This window comes from Mirounga angustirostris, unplaced genomic scaffold (genome assembly GCF_029215605.1).
Source record: "Mirounga angustirostris isolate CCGP_5_RB_7025 unplaced genomic scaffold, mMirAng1.0.hap1 SCAF_13, whole genome shotgun sequence".
Classification (NCBI taxonomy): Eukaryota; Metazoa; Chordata; class Mammalia; order Carnivora; family Phocidae; genus Mirounga; species Mirounga angustirostris.
Genome location: NW_026991721.1, coordinates 27,361,041 through 27,386,266, shown reverse-complemented (window position 1 = coordinate 27,386,266; position 25,226 = coordinate 27,361,041). Strand labels below are relative to the sequence as shown.

General features: G+C 34.9%; 1 protein-coding gene across 3 annotated transcripts in view; it reads left to right on the top strand.

The window, feature by feature from the left end:
- Positions 1-25,226, top strand: part of ELP4 (elongator acetyltransferase complex subunit 4) — a 247,613-nt gene that overhangs the window by 5,528 nt on the left and 216,859 nt on the right. For all 3 annotated transcript variants that reach the window (XM_054512002.2, XM_045893961.3, XM_054512003.2), the window contains exons 2-3: positions 1,994-2,029; positions 22,737-22,858. In XM_054512002.2, coding sequence (XP_054367977.1) covers positions 1,994-2,029; positions 22,737-22,858 — 158 coding nt within the window. The remainder of the gene's footprint in view (positions 1-1,993; positions 2,030-22,736; positions 22,859-25,226) is intronic.

The window sequence follows — 25,226 nt, the reverse complement described above, 5'->3', positions numbered from 1 at the left end:
ATGGTATATCTTTAATGAAAAATAAGCCAGAATGGTAACGGCTCTTACTGAGTACCTCTCTGAGCCAGACACGTGAGCTAGGTATCATTTCCTTTAATTGGGAAACTATTCCTGGATCTGTTCTTAATAGTCCCACTGTGAATGACATTCACAAAAAAAATTCTGTATCTAACTATTCCAGTTGTAGGTCTTACATAAATTCTTAATTTCAGGCTACATGAACATAGACCCAGAGATGTCTAGATAAGAAATCTAAGTCTTCCTATAAGAAATAGGTTAAGGAAAGAAAACCAGGTAACTTTTTAATAGTACCTGCTCTAGACTAGACACTGCAGTATCTGTTATGTACATCTATTAGTTTGTCTTAAATATACACAGAATGGTGATTAGGTATTTAAATGCTTGTTTTTGCATGTAAAAGAGAAATAAGGAACTGGAAAGTAATTTAAAAGGCTCAAAATGCATTAATAAAAAAAGTGCTCAAAATGGATTAAAAAATTAGTAGTGGTCTATATATAGCACACACTGTAAAAGTAGACATTTAACCTAATCTTATCTCAGAGAAAATCTTTTTGCTCAGATCCTTTATGGTTGTTATCGTCCTATATATTTCAGTTTATGTGAATCTCTTAGTTAGAACAAAATTTGAAGTTATCCTGTGTAGTCTGGTATGGCTTTAAATGCTATATTGAAAGAACCTATCTAAATGTGAAATTAAAATATATATTTAGTCCTATAACAAATCCACCTAAACATAAAAATACATAAAGTACTAGTTTCTTCTTAAAATCTTCTCTAGCAATTTGAAATATTCTATTCAGAGTCATAAAGTCACCAAATTTTGCATTGTATTCTATGTTCATATATGTTACCAAATTTCAAACTCTTTGAAATATAACATTTATGCATATTTGCAAGGCAAAAAGTAAACACTATCAAAGGAACTTTTCATACTAAGTTTTTCTATATAATGTTTGCCACTACAAAATTTGTTGGAGGAAAAGTTCTTTATTGGTATTCTAAATGTTTCTTTCACAGTTTTATGCACCAAAACCAAAAGACACTGGTAGGATTGTCTTCAATTATCCAACAATTTTGAGTACTTTCTTTTTAAATTACTTTAAATACATTTCATTCTTTGATATACATATTTTATTCTTTTTTAAGTGAATTTGCTAGTGTAATTTATAACAATTACAAATAGTAATACTTTTACAAGTGTTTTTACAAATGTTGCACAAAATATTTGTACTCAAATGTCTTTCTAGTGTAGTTCTCGTTTTCTACAATTTGATTTTAAATTGATTTTTATTGAACCACTATTTGAGTTATATGCTCATAACTGTATTGCCCTAATTCAGATATTCAAAAGAACATTTTCTGCTATTATTAAAAATGTATTTTGTGATTGTGACTTTTTTGTTTGAAATTATGAAAACATTGTTTATTTTAAATTCTAAATGTATTTAAGAGTATGTCCAGTCTTTGTGTATATTATTCATATTGAAAAAAAGAATTACTTTTAATTATCAGGTTTTTCCTCCCCCAAGACATTAAATTTGAGTGTAAATATTAAAGTGGAATTTCTATTATAATAACCTTTCCTATGTTGTACTTCTGTAGTATTAAGTTACTGTGAACATTTAGGTCTTGGCTATTGAGTTAATTTATTAACAAGTACTAAATATAACATTATTAGAACACATAACCACAGTTATGTTGAATGCTGCATGGTCCTATCACAGGAGAAGGGAGGATAGTACAGTATATTATGAAAGTAATTGTAATGTGTAGTGTATAATTACATATAATATGTAATTATTTCATAATAGCACCTTAAGCAAAGTATTGCAAAGGTAATTAAAATGTTGTTCTCATCTGCAATTTTAAAGTTAGTCAAGTTGCTGTCCTTGATAAAGCTTAACTTTTATGCTAAAGATAATGTGTATGAAAGGGTAGATTAATTTTCTTCTTGGTTTTGTTTCATTTCCAGGTGGAGGTTTGGCTGTTGGAACAGTTCTTCTAATTGGTTAGTATAGCATACACATTTTGTTCTTCCTGATTAGAGTTTTCTATTGTGCATAATGATTTCATGGGTTTGCCGATTCTGATACTAAATATATAACTTTCTATAAGAGTTAAAGTAAATTAGAAAGGAAATACCTTAAGTTTTAATTTGAATTCAAATGTTGATCTGAACTTGAAATAAATGAAGCAAGTATATCTGAAAATATAACTCTGGTAATTTAAAAATGTTCACAGTGCATTTTCCTCCATTTCTTTTTAAAAAGGTTAAAGTTAATGCACACTGATTTTTTTTTTAAATCTCTGTATTTATAGTGGGATTATTATAGTGATTAATTTGAGAAGTTGATGTACCAATAAGTCCATTGTACATATATCATACATTTTTATTATTATTTTCTTCTTATTGAAAGAAAAGTAACAGATGGATAAAGCATATTTTTTCATGTTTAAGTGCTAATAGTTCTTATTTAATTATATATACATAATCCTATTTGCCTTATTGTTTAGTTTAGATCATAGAATCTGGAATTGAAATAAGCCTTGGCAGTTACATAGTCAAAGTTCCCAACTAGCCATAAATCACTTTTCCATCATTTTGACAGTATCAAACACAATTTGAATACAGATTATATAATTTAAAGGGCTCACTACTTCACAAAACTATGCATTATCATTGAAAATACTGTGATTTATTAGAAAGTTCTTTATTTCTTTTAAAGATCTTATTTATTTATTTGAGAGAGAGAGAGAGAGAGCAAGCACAGGCAGAGGGAGCCGCAGAGGGAGAGGGAGAAGCAGACTCCCTGCTGAGCAGGGAGCCCGATGCAGGGCTCGATCCAAGCACCCTGAGATCACAGCCTGAGCCGAAGGCAGACACTTAACCCACTGAGCCACCCAGGTGCCCCAGAAAGTTCGTTCGTTCTTTCTTTTCTTTCTTTCTTTCTTTCTTTCTTTCTTTCTTTCTTTCTTTCTTTCTTTCTTTCTTTCTTTCTTTCTTTCTTTCTTTCTTTCTTTCTTTCTTTTTCTTTCTTTCTTTCTTTCTTTCTTTCTTTCTTTCTTTCTTTCTTTTTTTAAGATTTTATTTATTTATTTGAGAGAGAGAATGAGATAGAGAGCATGAGAGGGGGGAGGGTCAGAGAGAGAGGCAGACTCCCTGCTCAGCAGGGAGCCCGACGTGGGACTCGATCCCGGGACTCCAGGATCATGACCTGAGCCGAAGGCAGTCGCTTAACCAACTGAGCCACCCAGGCGCCCCAGAAAGTTCTTTATATTAATGTTTAATCTAAGTAATTCAACAGATTTGTTTCTAATTTTGTTCTCTGATGCAATACAGAATTAACTTGTATACTTCATCGCGTGACACACTTAAAATATTTGAAAATATTTTATTACCTCAAATCTTCTCTAAATGAAATAGAGACAGTTTCTTAAACTGTTTTTTATGTGTTGTAGTTTTCATGTTCCTCACTATCCTGGTTGTTCTTTTGTCACACCTATCATACAGGCATTGTCTCTTCAACTGTACTCACAACTGAATACAATATTCCAAATTTACTGTGCCTATACTCAGCATATTGAGACTATAAAATGTGATAATCTAGACAGAATTATTATTTCTAGGAACCAATGAAGTTATTTTATATTCATTGACATCTCTTAAGGTAGCAATGAAATGTGTTACCCTGCCCCAGGACTGCAAAATGGTGGTGTTTTAAATTTGGTATGTACAGAAGCATTTGTCTAATAAATGAAGCTCTATCTGGAAAACTCAAAAGAGATGTGTAGTACATCTTATTACCCATCTCTGCTGGATAATTAAAGAGTAATAATAATAGTGAGAGCTGCCCTAAAAATCTTACTATGGGTCAGTATTGTGCTAAGTGTTTTATTTTTTTAGATTTTACTTTTTATTTATTTGAGAGAGAAAGAGCAAAAGCGGGCAGAGGGAGAGGGAGAAATAGGCTCCCTGCTGAGCCCATCTCGGGGCTCAATCCCAGGACCCTGAGATCATGACCTGAGCTGAAGGCAGACACTTAACCAACTGAACCCCCCAGGTGCCCTGTGCTAAGGGTTTTATACATGGTTTTTCTATTAATATAACAACTTTGTAAAATGTTACATGTAATCCATATTATTCCCATCTTATACTTTTAAGAAATAAGGCTCAGAGGGGTGCAGTAACTTTCCCATTATCACATAGCGAGTGAAAGAACTAGGATTTGAATTCTGGTATGACTGAAAAGCCCATGTTTTTATAACTGTGCTCTGTAGCTTTCTTACATGCTTTATTTAATAGCCATAACAAGTAAAATAGGAGTTTTGTACCTTTTTAGAATAAAGTTTTAAATAGTAAATTAAGCCTACATTTGTGGGGGTTTTTTTCTTTTAATAAATTTTCAAATTACTAAACTTGAAAGAGCCCTCATTTAATTAATTCACAATAAGGACAGAAGTTGCAGCAATGCCAAAAAATTCTTTTTTTTTTTTTTAAAAGAACTGGTGGTTGCCAGAAGAGAGGACGGTGGGGGGAGGAGGGGTAAAATGAGTGAAGGGGAGTGGGAGGTACAGGCTTCCAGTTATGGAATGCATTCATCACAGGGGTGAAAGGTAAAGCATAGGGATTGTAGTCAATGGTATTATAATAGGGTTATATGATGACAGATTGTAGCCACACTTGTGGTAAACGTAGCATAAAGGTATAGAATTGTTGAATCAATATGTTGTACACCTGAAACTAATGTAACATTGTGTGTCAACTGTACTTCAACAAAAAAATTAATAATAAAATTAGACTTTTTTTTTTTAAGATTTTATTTGATAGAGAGAGACAGTGAGAGAGGGAACACAAGCAGGGGGAGTGGGAGAGGGAGAAGCAGGCTTCCCGCTGAGCAGGGAGCCCGATGTGGGGCTCGATCCCAGGACCCTGGGATCATGACCTGAGCCGGAGGCAGACGCTTAATGACTAAGCCACCCACGTGCCCCCAAATTAGACTTTTTACAGAAGAAAAAATGTTCCTATTTTACATAATCAGCATTTCTTCATTCCAGTCAGAAAGTTTTGTCTCCATAATAGTAAAACAATATACAAAGGCTATTAAGATTTTTCAGGTGTGCAATATTTGTTAAAGATTGATTTATATAGTTGCAGCTTATTGCTACCTAAAATACATTAATTTTTAAAAATCATGCCATTGAGTCATTTTGGTTCTGTGTTCAGTCATCATATTTGAACCCAACCATTAATTTCCATGCAGCTCTTGGTTGCAAAATACCTGCCACGTTCTTACCAGCCATTCACTTCGATCACTACAATATAATTTTCTGGACACTTACCTAGGGCTTAGTGCCCAAGTCTCTGAATAATAGACAACATTTAATAAAAAATTAAATAAAATATGTTCTGTAAAATATTTGTGCCACCGATCAGTCTTTAAAGTACTATTTAAGAACCTGAGGTACAGAATTATTCCTAACAGTAGACATAAGACAGAGAAATACCCTGTAATTGAGAAGTTCTAGAAATGGTGATGTCAGTCTCATTTTTAAAAACTTATCTTTTAGTAAATAAGGAATGAATGAAGGATTTTATGGACAAAATATTTCAATTTTAATGTCAATAAATAAATACATAAAATACAAAGGGATATGTAGAGAATATTAGGTTGTCCTTTGAGGTGCTCAGTCCCTGTACTCAGAGACAATACTGTCCTGGTATCCTCCCCAAATATTTCTACTAAAGTAATAAACATGGGGACACTCTGCTTTTTCCACTTAATACATCTTAGAGATCAGTCTATGTGCAATTACATGCTATCCTAACAACTGCATAAGATTTCATTATATGGATGTGCCATAATTTATTTAAATAATTCTCTATTGATGAATTTAAGTTCCATTCTTCTATTGCTAAGAGTGCTATGTACATAATCTTGTATATAAGCTTTGCAAACATTTGTAAATATCTGTAGAATAAATTCCAAGATACAGACTCGGTTAGTTGAGGCATGTTAAATTGTATTAGATATTATTAGATTTTTCTCCCAAGAGGGATATGCCATCTTTTACTTCAGTCAACAGTTAAAAGAATACACCAGTGAGTTCACCTTCACCCTTGACATTACCAAACATTTAAATCTTTACCAGTCCGAACAAGTGAAAAGTGAAGAATGGCATTTCCTCATTTGGGCCTGGGACTTTTCGCTTTGATGACTAAAAATCTGGAGAGTTACTATAATAGTTTTTAAAATGTGCAACTAAATTTTAATTCTTTTCTCAAGGGGAAGTATCTGTGAATGATACTAAGGATCCAGTGATGATTGATAATTCATTCAATAAATGTTCATTGAACACATGGATGTATGCTAGATATTGGGGTTACAAATATAAATCAGATACTCTCTTCCCTTAAGGAACTTTGCACCTATGGAGGAGACATCGGTAAAGCAAATAATTACAATATAATAAGTTAAATACCATAATAGGTGTTTCTATTATTACATTTTAACATGGGTTGTAGCTAGAACAAGGGCCTGCTATTGATTTTTGTATATTGATCTTATAACCAGCAACTTTTGGAATAGTTTATAGATTCACTTGAATATTATGAGTAGGCAGTCATCTTCTGCAAATATTGACAATGTTACTTCATAACAGATTTTGGTATCTTGCAGTTGGGTGCTTCCATAACAAATACTAAAAAATATGAGTGTGGCTTTGGAACCAGGTAGTAGGCAAAAGCTGGAAGGGTTTTTGAGGAGCATATTAATTAGAGAAAGCCTAAATTGCCATGAACAGATTGTTAGTAGAAATCTGTACTCTGATGACACTGCTAGTGAGAGGGAAAGGAACTGAGATCCATGTTACACAAAGCTGGAGGATGGGGCATCCTTGTTATACAGTAGCAAAAGCATAGTGACATTGTTGTCTGCAGTTGTATGGGAATAGAACACATCCCTAATGAACTTGATGGTCTAGCAAAGGAGTTTGTTTTTTTTTATAGTGAGTAATAAGGAAAAGCTCAGATAAGAATAACTAAAGCATAGCAACAGACTTTTTAAAAAGTCTATCTTTGATGAAATATCAATTCACCAACATATAGTAGGTATTCAGTAACTGTTGAATTAATGATTGAATAAAAGAATATGACAGGTATAAGGCAAAGGCCTTGCCTTTATAGTCTGGTTTCTCTGTAAAGCTAGTATTTTGAATCTTCTCAGTATTATTTATGCCCTACTATCAACTTCTAAGTGTTAAAGATTTTTGAAAATATGCATAACTGTGATAAATTTAGTTTCATCATCTATTAGCTTTTCTTTAGAAAACCTTAAAGCAAGGGGCACCTGGGTGGCTCAGTCAATTAAGCATCCGACCCTAGGTTTCAGCTCAAGTCATGATCTCAGTGTCATGGGATAGAACCCCATGTTGGGCTCCATCCTCAGGCTCTGCTTGAGATTCTCTCCCTTCCCTTCTGCCCCTCCCCCTGCTTGTTTTCTCTCTCTCTCTAAAATAAAATATCTCCAGGGCGCCTGGGTGGCTCAGTTGGTTAAGTGACTGCCTTCGGCTCAGGTCATGATCCTGGAGTCCCTGGATCGAGTCCTGCATCGGGCTCCCTGCTCGGCGGGGAGTCTGCTTCGTCCTCTGACCCTATCCCCTCTCATGTGTTCTCTCTCTTTCATTCTCTCTCTCTCAAATAAATAAAATCTTTAAAAAAATAAAATAAAATAAAATAAAATAATAAAATAAAATAAAATATCTCCATGGGGCCCCTGGGCAACTCAGTCGGTTAAGTGGCCAACTCTGGATTTCAGCTAAGGTCATGCTCTCAGGGTACTGGGATCAAGCCCCCTGCTGGGCTCTAGCTCGGTGAGGAGTCTGGTTGGGATTCTCTCTCTCCCTCTCCCTCTGCCCTTCCCCCTGCTCATGTGTGTGCAACTTGTATAGTAGATGAAGTCTGCCTTAAAAAATGGTTCAGGGGTGCCTGGGTGGCTCAGATGGTTAAGCGTCTGCCTTCGGCTCAGGTCATGATTCCAGGGTCCTGGGATCGAGCCCCACATCGGGCTCTTGGCTCAGCAGGGAGCCTACTTCTCCCTCTCCCTCTGCCTCTCCCCCTGCTCATGCTCTTTCTCTCTGCATCTCTGTCTCAAATGTATAAAATCTTTTTTAAAAAATGGTTCAATAGCTCCAAATATAAACCAATTATGGAGATTTAAAGTCAGTGGATAGGAGCATAGGGCATTACTATATTGCTCATCACGCAAAGATTTTTTTTTTATTCCAGAAGTTAAAGAAAATTAAAGTGTGAAGATGGTTTGCATTAATAGATTTTCATTATAGATTGTCAAGTTTTTAACCATTTCTCTTAAAAGAGATTATTCACTTACCAAGGTAATTGTGTGCATAAGTGTGTACATGCACATGAGTATGGGCTTGCAGAGCAATGTATTTACAGTTTCAGTAGCAATAGAACTATGAAAACTAGAGATAGCACTGCCAGAAACCCAGGGTAGATCTATTTTAGATCTTCCAAATACAGCTGAATAAATGAATATGGATTTATAACATGCCATTCTCAATTGAATAACCAAGGTACCCCTACATTTACTTAGAAAATCAAAGATAGACTTTTCCTGAAACATGTTTCATTCTTTCGTACTGGACTGGGTTTTGAGATGTTTATATTTAAATTGCTTTCTGACAGTCTGGCACAAAGATAAATTTGGGACATCTTAAAAGTATCAAAAGTGAAGGAATGGCGTAAATATTTAGAGTTTATATAGCTTCTTTTAAAATAAAGGATCTTAATCTGTTTGCAGCGATATTGAGCATCAAAAGGTTTAATAGAAGTTGTCAGTCATTAAAATACAAGTTATGTGGGGCGCCTGGGTGGCTCAGTCGTTAAGCGTCTGCCTTCGGCTCAGGTCATGATCCCAGGCTCCTGGGATCGAGCCCCACATCGGGCTCCCTGCTCGGCAGGAAGCCTGCTTCTCCCTCTCCCACTCCCCCTGCTGTGTTCCCTCTCTTGCTGTCTCTGCCTCTGTCAAATAAATAAATAAAATCTTTAAAAAATAAATAAATAAAATACAAGTTATGTGACACTTATGAGTGCATTATTTTTAAATTAATCTCTAAAGTTAATTATATCATTTTAGTTCAGAAGTAGGAAATAAATGATATACTGTTAGACAATTACAACTAGCTATCAGTGTAACTTTTGTATTGGTTACCTATTACTGTGTAACAGTATTAATACAAACTTAGTTTTAAAACAAAATACATTTATTTTATTGAGGCTCCTGGGTGGCTCAGTTGGTTAAGTGTCTGCCTTCGGCTCAGGTCATGGTCCCAGGGTCCTGGGATCGAACCCCACATTGGGCTCCCTGCTCAGCGGGGGGCCTGCTTCTCCCTCTCCCTCTGCTGTTCCCTCTGCTTGTGCTCTCTCTCTCTGTCAAATAAATAAATAAAAAATCTTTAAAAAAAAAACACATTTATTTTCCCATGATTTGTGTATGTTGGGAGTCCAAGCAAAGTTTATCAGGGTCCTCTGCAAGCCAACAGTCAGACTCAGGTCTGAGTTCTCATCTGAAGTCTTGGCAGGGGAAGGATCTGCTTTCAAGCTCACATGGTTGTTGGCAGCATTCAGTGCCCTGCTGCCTTGTCAGTCAAGGGCAGCTCACAACATGGTATCTTATTTCTTCAAAACCAGTGAAGAAGAATATACCTCAGCAAGACAGACATTATAGTCTTATGTAATAGAAGGGTGACATCCCACTACCTTTGCCATATTCTTCTGGTTAGAAACAAGTCACAGCTTCCACACACACACTCAAAAAGAGGAGATTATACAAAAGCATGAATACCAGGAAATAGGAATTATGGGGCTCACCTTAGAATCTGCCACTCTTTTCACAATTTTAATTTGTTATTATTTCATGTAATAACAAAAACTAAGCACTCTCAATATATCCCTCACAGGATATTATGATATTTTCTCATCAGTTGCCTTCAACCTTTTTGAAATTGCTGAGTTATATATTTTCTTCTACACCATGTAATAAATTCTAAGCATTTGCCCTATTATGCACAAGTTGGCAAACTATAGCCTGTGGGCCAGTGACCTATCTCTAAATAAAGTTTTATTAGAACACAACCATGCTTAATTATTTGTACATTGTCTATGGTTGCTTCTGTGGTACAAGGGCAGAGTTGAATAGTTTCAACAGAGGCTGTATGTACAGTTTACAAGTCTGAAAAACTTATTTTCTGACTCTTTAAGAAAAAGCTTACCAATAGCTGTTTTATATTCTGTATTTTTCTTAACTTATGGTAGTACAACTTGTTGAAAGATTGAAATAGGAAAACTGGTATCCATGCAGTTCTTTAGTAAAACCACCTGACCTTTTGTCCTGAAGCATCTAAGCACCTACAATGTGTTTAGCACTGCTAGGCAGTATAAATCTTGGGTTTTACCCTTTCCGAACTTAAACTGGATGTTGATTGCACATGGAATAAATATGAACAGTACATATATAATATACAGATGTTTTTGCAGATGTAAGAGGTATAGAAAAGGCTTAAATTGAATCAAACTATGGGTAAAAATTGAGGGGAAATGAAGAGAGAAAAGTACTCATATGGAAAACTGTATTAACAAATGCACAAAAGTAGATATCAATGCATTATGCTTATGTAATAAAGAAGTGAAAGCTCTTCTAAAGTAGAGATTATTTATTTAGAATTAGAAGGAAAGTTTGGCTTCCTTCCCCTGGGTCTCTTGCCTCAACTACCTACTTGTAGAATTCAAATTGTAAAACTTCAGAACCTTAGGCCAGTTTCAGAAATTGCACTGTGCACAGACGAGGCTGTTGACTTTTCATCCACCAGAGGACTCCTGGGATTTTTGTTTGTTTAACTTTATGGCCAGCTAAATCCATCATGCTTTACCTCTTTGTTATCTTTGGTCATTGTCCAAGAATTGAGCTCTTCTAATGATCGTCTCTGTAATACTCTTTTTTTCTCTGTAGATTCAATTTCCTACTTTTTTTATCCCTTCTAAATCTTTCCAGTTTGCTTTGTATAATACCTGTTTCATGTAAAACAAACTCCAATGTCTTAAAAATTATCATTAAATATTTTATTCAAATATATAACATTTATTGAGGATTTACTATATACTGGGTATCATGCTGAGCCTTTGACATGTATTTTATCATTTAGTTTCACAGCAATCAGAGGAAATGTCTATATTTTACAGGAGATTGGACTTTTGAGAGAAGCCAAGTAACTTGCCCAAAGTCACACACTTAGTAGCTAAGATTTGCGAGCGGGTTTCTCTGACATTAAATCATCATTTTACACTAAAACGTGATAATTTACCTTAAAATTTTTTTCCAGAGTGAGATTTATACCTTTGGCTTTTCTACCTTTTATATCATCTCACTGCTGCCATAGAGTGAATTCTTAGTTATTTCTATCATTTATTGGAGACCTTCATGATCTCCAACCTCAAGTAAGCTTTCAGCATTTGCCAGTGAACTTTTGTATCTGTCGTCACCTCTTTTTCATTCTCAATAACTTCAGTGGTCTTTTAAAACCTTCTTATCCTCAAACATCTAACATTACTACTTCCTTCCTCATTTTCTCAGATAACTTGCAGTATTTCACATGGGAATGGTAGTCTCTTCAGATGAGAACTCACTCAAATTCCCACTGTCAAACTTCAGTACTTACTTCTACCCATACATGGGAAGATGTCCTGTACCTTCTCCTGTTTGAGAATCGTCGTTTCACCTGGACGTTAGATCTTTCCCTTCCACCTTTCCAAGGAGTGGCAGTATCGATTTTCTCTTCTTTAACTTCTCTTTTTTAGTTCTTTCCCATGTGTACTTAAACATGCTCAATCTGTTTTCAAGCCTTATTTCTTTTTTAAAGGGGAAAATTCTTTGTCCTTTACCCCAGTCCTCTAACTATCCCTTTTTCTCTTCCCTTTTATAGCCAAGCCTCTTGAGTAGTCCGTACCTCTTCTATGTTTTCACTATATTTCAGTCATTCCTCAGTTTACTTGAGGCATAGCACATCACTGAAGCCACCTTAGCCAGAGACATTAGTGACCTTCTCGTGGCTAAACCCAAGAAATACTTCTCAGGTCTCTTCCTTCCTGATCTCTGCAACAGTTGATACAGTTACTCACTCTTGCTCAAGTACTCTCTTCCTTTGGATCTTTTATAACATTCTCTTCTGGTTTTACTTCTACCCCTCTGCTTTCATTTTTTAAGACTCCTTTGCCTCTAATTTAAAATACTGGTATCCTCTTCCCTCTTCTAGTGCTACATACTCTCCCTGGGAGATCTCAGTTCCTGCCATAACTAGAATGATGGGGGAGGGGGGACTTTTTGTGAAAGTAATCACTAATCTCTGGTCATTGCTACATACATAGGATCCACAGAGAAATGCAGAGATCATATTCAACTCCCTATTCAACATTTTCTCTTGAATATCTTACAGGCACCTCAATATGAATGTGTCTAGAGATGAACTTTCCTTATCTCCAAATTCTACCCCATTCCTCCTCCTGTGATTCCTGAATTATTCAGTCTACCAAGTGACACATGCCAGAGACCTGAGTGATATATTTGTCTCTCACACTGTACACATCCAGTAATCATTAAATCCCAAGGTTTTTAACCTTTTAAGTATTTTAAAATTCTACTTCTCTCTATTCTTGCTACTGTGACCCTAATCCACAAATCTCACTGAAATTATTATAAGAGCTTCTTAAGTTGCTTCCAGTGTTTTCTTACTTCAGTTCATTTTCATACTATAGCTAGAATGAACTTTCTGATATAAAATCTAATCATGCTATATCCTTGCTTAAGACCTTTCTGTGCTCACTATCGATCTTAACATAAGGTCCATATTCTGTAGCCTGGACTATAGGGCCTTTAATGATCTGCCACTGCTGATTCACTTCAACCTTATCTCTTCTCATGCTCTCACCTCTTTCCTCAAGCCTTCTGCTTATCACCCTAGGCTTTTAATTCCATCCAAGTTCCATTCTCTCCAGGCCATTGCTTAAATTATTTCTTGCTTCCTCTTTTTTCCCTTTCTTTCTGCTTTTTTTTAATTTAAATTCAATTAACATATAATGTATTATTTGTTTCAGGGGTACAGGTCTGTGATTCATCAGTCTTATATAATATCCAGTGTTCATTACATCCCATCTGCCCTGGGGAAGGGCAGAGGGAGAGAGAGGAGGAGAGAAGCAGACTCCCCATTGAGAGTGGAGCCTGCTGTGGGGCTCCATCTCACCACCCTGAGATCATAACCTGAGCCAAAATCAAGAGTTGGAGGCTTAACTGACTTTGCCACCTAGGTGCCCCTCTATTTCTGTGCTTTCTAAATGTGTAGGAGATAAAGGAGAGACAGGAGATAGAATGATTCCCAGATGTTTGGCCTGAGAAGATTTGGAGTTAGTAATACTAGGTGAAGTCAGAAAAGGAGGAGAAGGAGCAAATATTGAGGTGAAGTATGAATTCAGTTTAAACATAGTGAATTTTAGGAGTATTAAATTTAGGCTAGAGAAAAATATTTGGGATTTCTCAGCATTATTTGACTAATTTTTTAATCAGTGGATGTTTTGGTTAAAGTCATTCATAGGCATGTATTAGAATGCCCACGTTTATAGACCCTGGAGGATCTAAGATGGAACTTTAGGGGGTCTGTTAATTCCCTGAAATTATATGTAAATTTGTATATGACTGTGTATATTTTTAGAGTAACATATAACTTGCATCAGATTTTCAGAGTGGTCTGAGACTCCAGGAAAAACTAAGAACAACTAGAGTATAAAGAAAAGCAAGTCAAAATCTAAAGCGAAAGCACATCAGTGTTTAAAGGATAGATAAAGGAAGATAAGCCCATGAAAGAAATTAAGAGCATAGCCTCTGGAATCAGCCTGCCTAGATTCAAATCATGGCTCTGCTATTTACTAGCTGTGTCACGTTAGGCAAGCTGCTTGCTTTCCCTGTGCCTTGTTTCTTTACCTGTAAGATAGGGATTAACAACATTTATCTTATAACTTATTATGAGGATTAAATGAACCAATGCATGAGAAGTGCATTGCACCATGTTTAGCATATAGTTAGTGGTCAAGTTTAGCTATTTATTATTTTTAACAGGATGTTGAGTACCTCAGAATTGATGACTATAGCCCACATTGAGAAAAAGAAGGCAAAGGTTAAAGTTCCCTCTTTCCTGCAGCTGGGATTAAATACCTACTTGCAGGCCCAGAGATCCACCACAACTACTTCCTTATAACTCCATCACCATCACCATTACCAAGGATCATAGGCAAGGACTGGAGAGAACAGGAGTGCAGTATTGAAGTTCAAAAGTGATCCCTCACTCAGGAGAGTATGAGGGTACAGTTACCAAGAGTATCAGACATAGACATTGAAGATGCTTGCAAAAAGCAGAAATTGGCATCCATGTTTCCCAGCTGACTTCTTGCTGAACTTTTGAACCTGTAAGCCCATCAGTGAGTAGTACATGGTGAGAGAGTCTTTGGGGGAAGCCTGCCTTAAATCTCCTACGGTTTGTCAGCATTCTCAACAACAACACTGTTTTCTGTGTCTGGTGTAGAAAAGGGAGGGAGGCCTGCTGCGATAGATTGTATAAACAGCCGAAATAATAATGATAGCAATAGCTAACATTTCCGGAGCAGAAGTTGAATGTAAATTACTGGCCAGCCCCCCCCCAAAACCTAGATTCCACCTCAGAAGGGTTTTTCAATGACAGATGTGGCCAAAGTGAAACTGAACAACCACCCGTGAAAACCACGCTCACCACCTACATGGAAACCACCGTAACTTCATAGGCTGGAAAACAGCAGGCTTAAATATTAAATAGACCAGATCATACTGAGGCTAGGGACCTCACTCCCTAACCAGACAGGCAATTAGGTAAGTTGATCACTGCCACTTTTTTCCTCCTGCTCTCCCAACAATACAACTGAGACTTGGAGAGAAGACATAGAGGAAGAGGTATTTTAGAACCTTCCTTTCCTTTAGAACCCCTCTGTCCCACTAAGGCTTTCAGACCACAAGTCCTAGTCTGCTTTGAAGGGGAAGGGGGAAGCTTTGCACTGAATGTTAAAGTTTTAAATTTGACTGTTCCAAATGTTAATAACTGAAAATGGTGAGAAAATCATTGAATTATCTCCAGATGTCAAGAGATGAGAAAAGGAAGATTTGACATAGCATAGTTGAAAGTAGTGACTAGAAAAATTAAATAGAACCATTTCATGTTTATTTACCAAAGAATTGAGAGCTCTATATAAACTGTTCACATATATAAAGAATGTCTAAAGAAACAGGGCAATGGGGCACAAAAAGTATCTTAAAAATAGGGGGTATGAGTGGAGAGAGAGAGTGTGTAGTTCCAAGAAGAAATTCGCCCATGGTAATAGCTGCAGTAGACAAAATAAGATAAAGATTTTTAAAGTGTCCAGGAAAATAGACAAAGTCATTGGTGACTTTCTCAGCACAATGAAAGGGCAGTTCCTTTGGACTTTGATATTAAGGAAAAATTGATATTCCTGTTGTTTTATCCATTAGGTTTCATTCTGCCTCTCGTGTGATTCCATTTATATATGACAGCCCATCAAATATTTGAAGACAGCTCTCTTGCATCCCTTGGGTCTCTTTTTCTTCAAACTAAATATCCCATTTCTCATGCTTTTAAGTTCTTTCACCATCCTGGTCACTTCATTCTGAATATGCTTTAGTTTCTGTAAGTCCTCAAATGAAATATACTATTGTCAGTTTGGTCCACGACTATAGAATAGACTAGGACAACCATCTCTCTCAACCTAAGAATTAGACTGTTAATTCAGGCCAGAACTGCATTTGCTTTTTGGCAGTTCTGTCACATCATTATCGTTTTTGCTTTCCCAGTGTTACGGGGATTCACTAAATAGATTAATTAAATGCTTAGTGTACAACTTCAAAATTTGTTTCACAAAAATGGTGATTTTCAGCTTGAAGAGCTTAGGTTTTTAACTAATCTCTGAATAGGCGATCTTCCTCCTGTTAGTTTTCCTGCCTCATAGGAGTCTTTGAAAAAATCGGGTCAATAACTTATAAAGTGTGTGCACGTGTGTGTGTGTGTGTGCGCACGTGCTCGCTTGGGTGTGTTTTCAGCCAAACTACAGTAGATCTGGCTGATTTACAAGACAAAATAGATTTTTGGTTTTTTCCGTAATTATACAAATATTTACTAAATGTATAGTATGTACCTACTACAGCAATACAGCAATGAGATGAATTCTCTGCCATGAGGATCTTTTAGCTTGATGGAGAAATTTCAATATGTATATTAAATGCTACTGTAGGAGTTAACAAGATGCTCCAGGGCACTCTGATCATCTCACTCAGCCTTGAGGAAAGCTTCTCCAAAGATGAGTTTATCTATTTTGGGTCTGGGAGGATTTGAGAGAATTAGCTAGCCAAAAAGGTGAAGTAATTTATGCAGAGGTCCTGACTTAAGATGTAGTATGGCTATTGGAGATAGTAATTGAAGCTATGAGTGTAGATAAGATCAGTAGGGATTGTATTAGGTAAGAAAAGAGTTACAACTCTCGCTCATTTAAAACATAGGTAGAAAAAAAGAAATTCTGCCATCTAGTTTATTATTTTTTTTAATTTTTTTATTCTTATGTTAATCCCCATACATTACATCATTAATTTTTGATATAGTGTTCCATGATTCATTGTTTGTGCATAACACCCAGTGCTCCATGCAGAATGTGCCCTCCTCAATACCCATCACCAGGCTAACCCATCCTCCCACCCCCCTCCCCTCTAGAACCCTCAGTTTGTTTTTCAGAGTCCATCGTCTCTTGGTTCATCTACCCCTCCAATTTCCCCCCTTCATTCTCCCCCTTCTGCTACCTCCTTCTTTTTTTTTTTTTCTTAACATATATTGCATTATTTGTTTCAGAGGTACAGATCTGAGATTCAACAGTCTTGCACAATTCACAGCACTTACCAGAGCACATACCCTCCCCAGTGTCTATCACCCAGTCACCCCATCCCTCCCACCCCACTCCAGCAACCCTCAGTTTGTTTCCTGCGATTAAGAATTCCTCATATCAGTGAGGTCATATGATACGTGTCTTTCTCTGATTGACTTATTTCACTCAACATAATACCCTCCAGTTCCATCCACGTCGTTGCAAATGGCAAGATCTCATTCCTTTTGATGGCTGCATAATATTCCACTGTATATATATATATATATATATATATATATATATATATATATATATATATATACCACATCATCTTTATCCATTCATCTGTCGATGGACATCTTGGCTCTTCCCACAGTTTGCCATCTAGTTTATTGTTACTCTTCATTAATGATAAATCACTCATTTTTAAAAAAAGATTTATTTATTTGAGAGAGAGAGAGCATGAGTGGGAGGGACAGAGGGAGAGAGAATCTCAAGCAGGCTCCACACTGAGCATGGAACCGACACAGGGCTCATCTCACGACCCTGAGATCACAACCTGAGCTGAAACCAAGAGTTGGATTCTCAACCGACTGCACCACCCAGGTGCCCCCACTCAATATTTATTATTATCTGTAGGTGTCTCTCCCTAGTTTATGAAGTAGTTATCTAACTTAGTTCATTCCCTTACTGAATAATGTAATATTGTCCTTAACTTTACAAATATTTATTTTTATTTTTCTAATTAAATAGGTTTCTTTCTTTCTTTACTGAAAAGTTGTTAAAAAAGCATCATGTCTTTTTATAGGGATATGACAGTATTATTCTACTTTTAACACTAATATTTTTATTTATACACATTCTGTGGCAGCAACCACACACAGCATGTAGACCGTGTTAAAGGATTTGGTTCTTTCTCTCAAGAGTAATGAGAAATCACTGAAAAGTTTTAAATAGGGAAGTGACATGATTGGGTTTGTATTTTCAAAAGGTCACTACTAAATTGGAGGATGAGAGTGGATGCAAAGAAATAAATAAGCAATTGCAGTTGTCTAGGCAAGAGCTGTTGGTAGCATGACTAGGAGAGTGACACTGGCATGGAAGGAAGTGATCAAATTTCAGAAATACTTTAAAATAAATTTAACAGGATTTTAGGGATAGGGCGAGGAGAGAGAGAGAGAAGAGGTAGCAAAATAAACCCTGATATTTTAAAAACTGAAAGAGGACTGTATTTCATAGAAAGAAATAATGAGTTACTGATTCCATCTTGGATATGTGGGACTTCAGGCACTTTGGTACTTGTGTATTTAATAGTAACAGAAGCCTGAAAGCAGAAGGAAAAGTTCATGGTAGAGGGATGATGAAGTAAATTATAGGACATATATTTTCTAGAATATTATGCACCCCGAAACACGATAGCTACAAGACTATGAAGCATGTGAGATTAAGTGAAAATACCAGGATACAAAATTCAGTAATAATTGTAACCATATAAGAAAACATCCACAGAAAAAGTACTGAAAGGAAATATAGCAAATTTTAGTAATAATTCTGTGAGGGTGATGGGTGGTGGAAGAATTTTTAAAAATTTAAATTTCCCATGTTGTAAAAATGTCAACCTTAGAAATTAAGATTTTTAGTGTCTGATTTGGTTTTTATGTCAGTGATGTGTAATGACATTGGTTTATATGGTTGCTTCTGTAAACCGACCTAATAGCAATTCCTTAAGATAAAATCAGTTCTTTTTTTTAAAACATGACTTTCTGGTTTTTTCTAAAGTTGAATAAAGACAAATTGTTAGTTATGTAAAATGAGTATTTTTTTTTTCCCGGTATGGTAGCTGCATTAGTGAATAGGCAGTGCTGGTCATCTCATCTACAGTTCTCTGCTCGCTTTTCCGCCTGTCAGCTGTAAGCAGTGCAGAGGCCTTGAAGATGTTTTCCTTGACACACAAAAGCTCTCATGAATTGCTCCTAAATCCATATCAAGTGCATTTTTTGTCTTTTAGATTTGTGGATTTTAACTTGTGATGATAGTATTAACTAGCTATGTTCTTTAATATATAAAATTGAACTTCATATAAATCCGCTATACTTCTGATCATGGATTTGCTCTAATACACAGTGCTGAGAAGGTTTATAAACAAGTTACCACCTGGTGTTTTAGTTGCACCTTAGGAAATTGTTTTAATCAAATTTACTGAATTTTCACTTTCAAATTTGTTTGGCTATTCTAGGACCTTTGGATTTCTGTGTAAATTTCAGAATTAGCTTATCAATTTCTCCAAAAATCTTATGGGGCTTACATTGGAATTCCATTAGATCTATAGATCAATTTGGAAAGATTTGAGTCTTGTATTCCCTGAACATTGTATTCCCTGAACATGATATACTTCTCCATTTATTTAGGTTTTCCTTACTTACTCTCAGAATATTTTATACTTTTCAGTGTGGAGCTAATTCATACACATGTATTGTCAAATTTCTCCAAAATATTTCATGCTTTTGGAGTTGATCATAAATGGAATTTTTAAAATTTCAGTTTCCAAAGTAAGATTTTAATATTTTGAAATATATTGGGACTTGTTTTTTGGAATAGCATATGGTTTATCTTGGTGTACATTCTAGATGCACTAAATATATATTCTGGAACTGTATATTATCTAAGGTGGTCTATGAGTTTGTTCAGATTTTCTATTTTCTTGATGATTTTCCTCCTTAGTTCTGACAATTACTAAGAAATGTATGATAAAATCTCCAAGTTGAATTTGTCTTTCTTTGCTTAGTTCTATCAGTTTTGCTTTAAACAGATAGTTTTAAAGAAATTCTAAGAAACAAAATAATTTATCCACACACACACACACATATATATACATCTATATACACACATCCATGCACATAAGTACATATACATATGATCACAGAGTGTTATAATTTCGCACATATTTGTTGTCATTTGTATTCTTTATTGCTTCCTGTAAGTGCAGGTTACCATGTTGTATAATTTCACTTTAGCTTTTAGTGTCCTATAGTACAGGTCTGCTGTCCTATATGAAAATAGTATTTCACCTCAATTCTTAAATATGTTTTACACATTTATAATTTTTGACTAAGTTGTTTCTTTTTCAACTCTTGAATATATAATTATCATATCCTCTAGCTTTTATTGTTTCTGATGAGAAATCACTTGTTGATTTTATCATTGTACCACTGTATGTATGTCATATGCCATTTCTCCCTGCTGCTTCCAAGATTTAACTATGAGGTACTTAGATTTGGGTTTTTTGCATTTATCCTAGAAGAAGCTTCCTGTGCTTCTTAGATCTGTAATTGACTATTTCATCAAATTTAGGAAGTTTTTAGCCATCACTTCTTGAAGTATTGTTTCTGTTTCTTATTGTCTCCCAATGTCTAGGACTCCACTTAAATGTGTTTTGGACTGCTCTATACTGTTCCGTGTCTCTGACGTTCTGTTCAACTTTCTTAATTTTTTTTTCTCTATTCTTCAGATTTCATGATTTCTGTTGATCTCCCCTCAGGTATACCAATTCTTTTTTCCTTTCTTCATCTCCAATCTACTCATGAGATCACCAAAGAAATTTTTCATATAAGGAATAATTTTAAACTCTAAATTTTTTATCTGGTTCATTTTTATAGTTCCTCATTCTCTGTTGATATTCCTTTTCTGTTCACTTATTGATATATTGTCCTTTAATACTTTGTTCTTTTTTTTCTTTTTTTTTAATTAGTAGGCTCCACACCCAACATGGGGCTTGAACTCATGACTCTCAGATCAAGCATCACATGCTCTACTGATTGAACCAGCCAGGTGCCCCTCCTTTAATACTTTGAATAAATTTTTACTTTGAGTCAGTTTCTGTAGGTTGTGTTTTCCCTAGTATGGATCATATTCCCTGATCTTTGGTTGAAATCTTTACATTGTAATAAATGAATATTAATGATTCTGAATTCCATTCTGTTGTCCCGAGGATTTCAGGTTTTTTGTTTTAATAGTAACAGTTAACTTGCCTGATCTTAAATTAACTCTAACTTCAATATACTGTGCAGTGGATAGTATTTCTGTATCTCTGCTCAATTTTCCAGCTTTTAGGTCTTGCTTTTTTAACCTGGTCACACAGGGCTGTCCCTTACAGTCAGAAACTTAGAAGAGAGCCAAATATTTATACAGAATTTATACTCATGTTTAGGGGCTTACACTTTCTGGGGTTCTCAGCCCTGTGTTTTTTCCTCTGCCACTTCAAGTCAATAAGACTTCAACTTTCTTTATTATAAGATTCTGCTCATTGGGAAATGCATGCCTTGAAAGGAGCATCAAATTTTTAAATCTCACATGATTTAGTTGTCTTTCAACTTAACCTGTTCTCTCTTACCTACTTACTGTTTTTTCTCCCATTCATGCATTGATAGCTTAGTGGTCAATCACGGATTTGGGCACATTTGATAAACTTTGCAGAGCTCTCTTACTTGAAGGATTTTTCCCCTAAACTTTCAGCTATTTTGACAACACTGAACTCTACATTCTGCCACCTCAAGCTGGAAAGGATATGATTTAAAGCTGTCAGAGCTAAGGGAGCTTAAGAACCCCATTTTAGGCAAAAAAAGCCAGAAACTTGAAGTTCTTACATGTCATGATCACAGTCTTTCAAAAGGAAACTGCTGTGGTTGCTATCTGCTTTTCATTGTTTTGCAGTGCCTTTAAATATTTATTTTTTAATGGTATTTTATTCAGGTTTTATACTTAAAGCTCCAAGAGGCTTTGTGCACAGTGCTAACATTACCACAAATTCAAACTTTCTTAGGAATATTTTTTAATAGTGTGGTTTTTACAAATATTAACATTGCCTGACATATTATAGGAATTCAATTAATATTTGTTGAATAAATTAATAATGCCTTCTCTTTTTTTAAATAATTCAATAAATCTACCTTTGTCTCTGTGTTGTGCTCAAAGTATTAAAGAAAGCTGATATAAAAATGTAGGTATGTAGCTTATCAATAATATTAAGAAAACAAAGATATACTTGAGTTGTTATATCACAAAATCTCAAAAATATTAACACATTTTGTCAAAGAAACCTTAGGTGTATGACTTTTTCATAAAAATTCAAAAAGAAGGGGGGATGAAGGAATAATAAAAGGTAAAAGAACTGTTTACTAGGAAAACATTTAGTACAAATTTAAGAACTCTCAGATTAAAGTCTTCAATTTTAAATTGCTTTTGAAGAAGTAATACTATTTTTACAAATTTTATAAATATTAATTTTCAGGCTACATACACTTAAGTACTTAATTATTGTGACATGTGAGAAATGAAGTGTGAGTTTACAAACTAGTTGGTAGGTAAGAATTGGCATTTTAGAGATGCAATGCCTGAAAAAAATCTTAGGAAGGAAAAAAAAATCTGTGATTTCTTTGCCATAATCATACGTAACCCTCTAAATTTTGTGGATATCAGAGGTGGTGTAGAGGATGGAGAATAATTTTGAAATTAGACTGTCTTAAAAGTACTCACTTCCCATTGACTATCTAGGTAAGTGTCTTAGCCTATTTAACTGTACTTTTTAGGAAGACAGTTATTGCCCCATTTCATTTACTTGTTTTAAGGAGAAAAATTGTTAAAACATCTGAGTGTGCTTGGCATATGGTAGGATTCTGACTATAATTTTTTTTCTTTTTTACAGAAGAGGATAAATATAATATTTATTCTTCTTTGCTCTTCAAGTATTTCCTGGCAGAAGGAATCATCAATGGGCATACTTTGTTGGTTGCGTCTGCAAAAGAAGACCCTGCTGATATTTTACAGGTATAGGATATACTAATTCAGTATTGCATTTTGAACATTTCATGAAAAAATATTGCTTATATAGGTATATGTAAACAAGATATATGTTTGTATATCTACAAACCATATTTAAATTCATTAATGAGACCACACATATTTTTTTCTCTTAAAGTATCAAATTTATTTGAACATGTAGTTTCACTTTTTAAAATTGTTCTTAGACAATTTTTTTAACTTTAAATTGATATTGGCATTGGGAACAGTATTAAAAGCTACTAAAAACTGACAATAAATAAAGTTATTACTATGGTCATAATAAGATAACTCTGTAAAAAGTTAAGTAAAGGAAAACAATAGCGTATTGTCTGATATTACCAGTATCCTAAAGACATAAATTAGAAGAAAGATACAGAAATTAGAAGTACTCATTTATTAATCTTATTTTGCTTTGAGACTGCCAGAAATTATTCTTTTCCAAGTAACAAGCAATAATAATAAAATATATGATCAATATACTCTACCTTTTTAAAGCCAAAACACACGTTACACCTTTGAGAGGACAGTTCTCACATTTAGAATTTTTAATTTCTTTGTCCGGAACAGGAACCCAACTTAAGCCATTATTTGAATAGAAGTCATTATTTGAAATAGAATCTAAAATTATTTTCTCCCATAGGCTGTTTTCATTTCAGTGCATGGTCTGCAAAATAACAGACAACTCAGTCATTTATAAAGAATTTGTAGCATAGTAAGTATTAATATACCATAGCTATCAACAGACACCAACAAATTTCTATGCCCACTATAAAAAAGTTATGTAATACTGAGGTAAAACCAACATGATTCTCTCGTATGGGTCAGATTTTGCTTATTAAATAATACTGTCATAAAATCCAAAGGAGAAATCTTTGTATAATTTTCCAAATGATTTTCTTCTGGTTGCAGAGACTGTTTTCCTTTGTTCTTATTTTTGGTGTTTGGCTTTTGTAATATTTTCTTGATATTTTTGTTCTTCTGTTCTTTTTCCCTGGTCTTAATTATTCTGATCAATTTCTGGATAGTACTATGCTTGCTAGGAATAGTAAAGGGCAGGATTATTGTCCTAAAGAAGCTGTACAAGCTCTTCACAGCATATTCCACCATAGTATTGAGACTAAGATTTTATATCAAACATCTTTATAGCCATATAGGCAATTTTTGCCAGGCCAGAAGCAGGAAAACCCTTGACCCTTGAACAACGTGAGGGTTAGAGACACTGATCCCCTGCACAGTTAAAAATCCACATATAACTTTTGACTCCCCCATAATTTAACTACTAATAGCCTAATACTGACCAAAAGCCTTACTAACAACATAAACAGTCTATTAATACATATTTTGTGTGTTGTAGGTATTATATACTATATTCCTACAATAAAGTAAATTAGAGAAAAGAATGTTATTGAGAAAATCATAAGAAAGAGAAAATACATTTACAGTACTATTAGAAAAAATCCACATATAAGCAGACTGTGTAGTTCAAACTTGTGTTGTTAAAGAATCAACTATATATGATTTTCAAAATAAAGTGTTTTATTCTTCCTTCTTGCCTCCTGCAACCTAGGCAACTGATGTTAAAACCTAGGTGATATACTAACACATTTTGCTTTAGAGAATTACACTTTTTATTTGAAAACTAATCCCTAACACCTTTCCTAGGTACCTTGAATTTGTACAAGTTAATATTAAAAATCTCAGGGTACTTTACATGTCCTCTGTTGGATTATGTGAAGGAGTGACGTTATAAATCAGGATTTCTTAAACTATCTAGTCATTTATGTAAGTAGTTAGGTTCTGCAAACATTTATTCATGGAACAATTTTATGATACAATAAAAAATATAAAAAATTAGAGTAAGAAACGTAGACTCAAAAAGTTGCACTCTTGACCAAGATATGTTCATGAGGATCAGATTTCTCTTTATCCCTGAAACAACAGGGCAAAATATATTAAACAACAGTTTTTAAGACATTGAGCATCAATAATAAAGGACAGTGATGCCAGAGAGGTGCAGAATATACAAAGAGAGCCCTATAACTTCCCTGGCATACTACATGCAAAGTTTCCAGGCTGTAGTGCAGTGAAAAGGAACCCAGGTTAAGACAGCATTAGGAGACACATCTAAGAGTGTGGAATTATGACATATTGTCTTCATCTGGAGCTTAAGTATAATTTAAGGAAATATGTATGGGTACCAAATTGACAAGGGGTGGACTTGTGATCGTTAATTTTATGTGTACACTTGACTAAGCCACAGGGTTCCCAGATATTTGATCAGTCATTATTCTAAGTACTCTTGTGAGGGTGTTTCTGGATGAGATTAATATTTAAATTGGTAGGGGCACCTGGG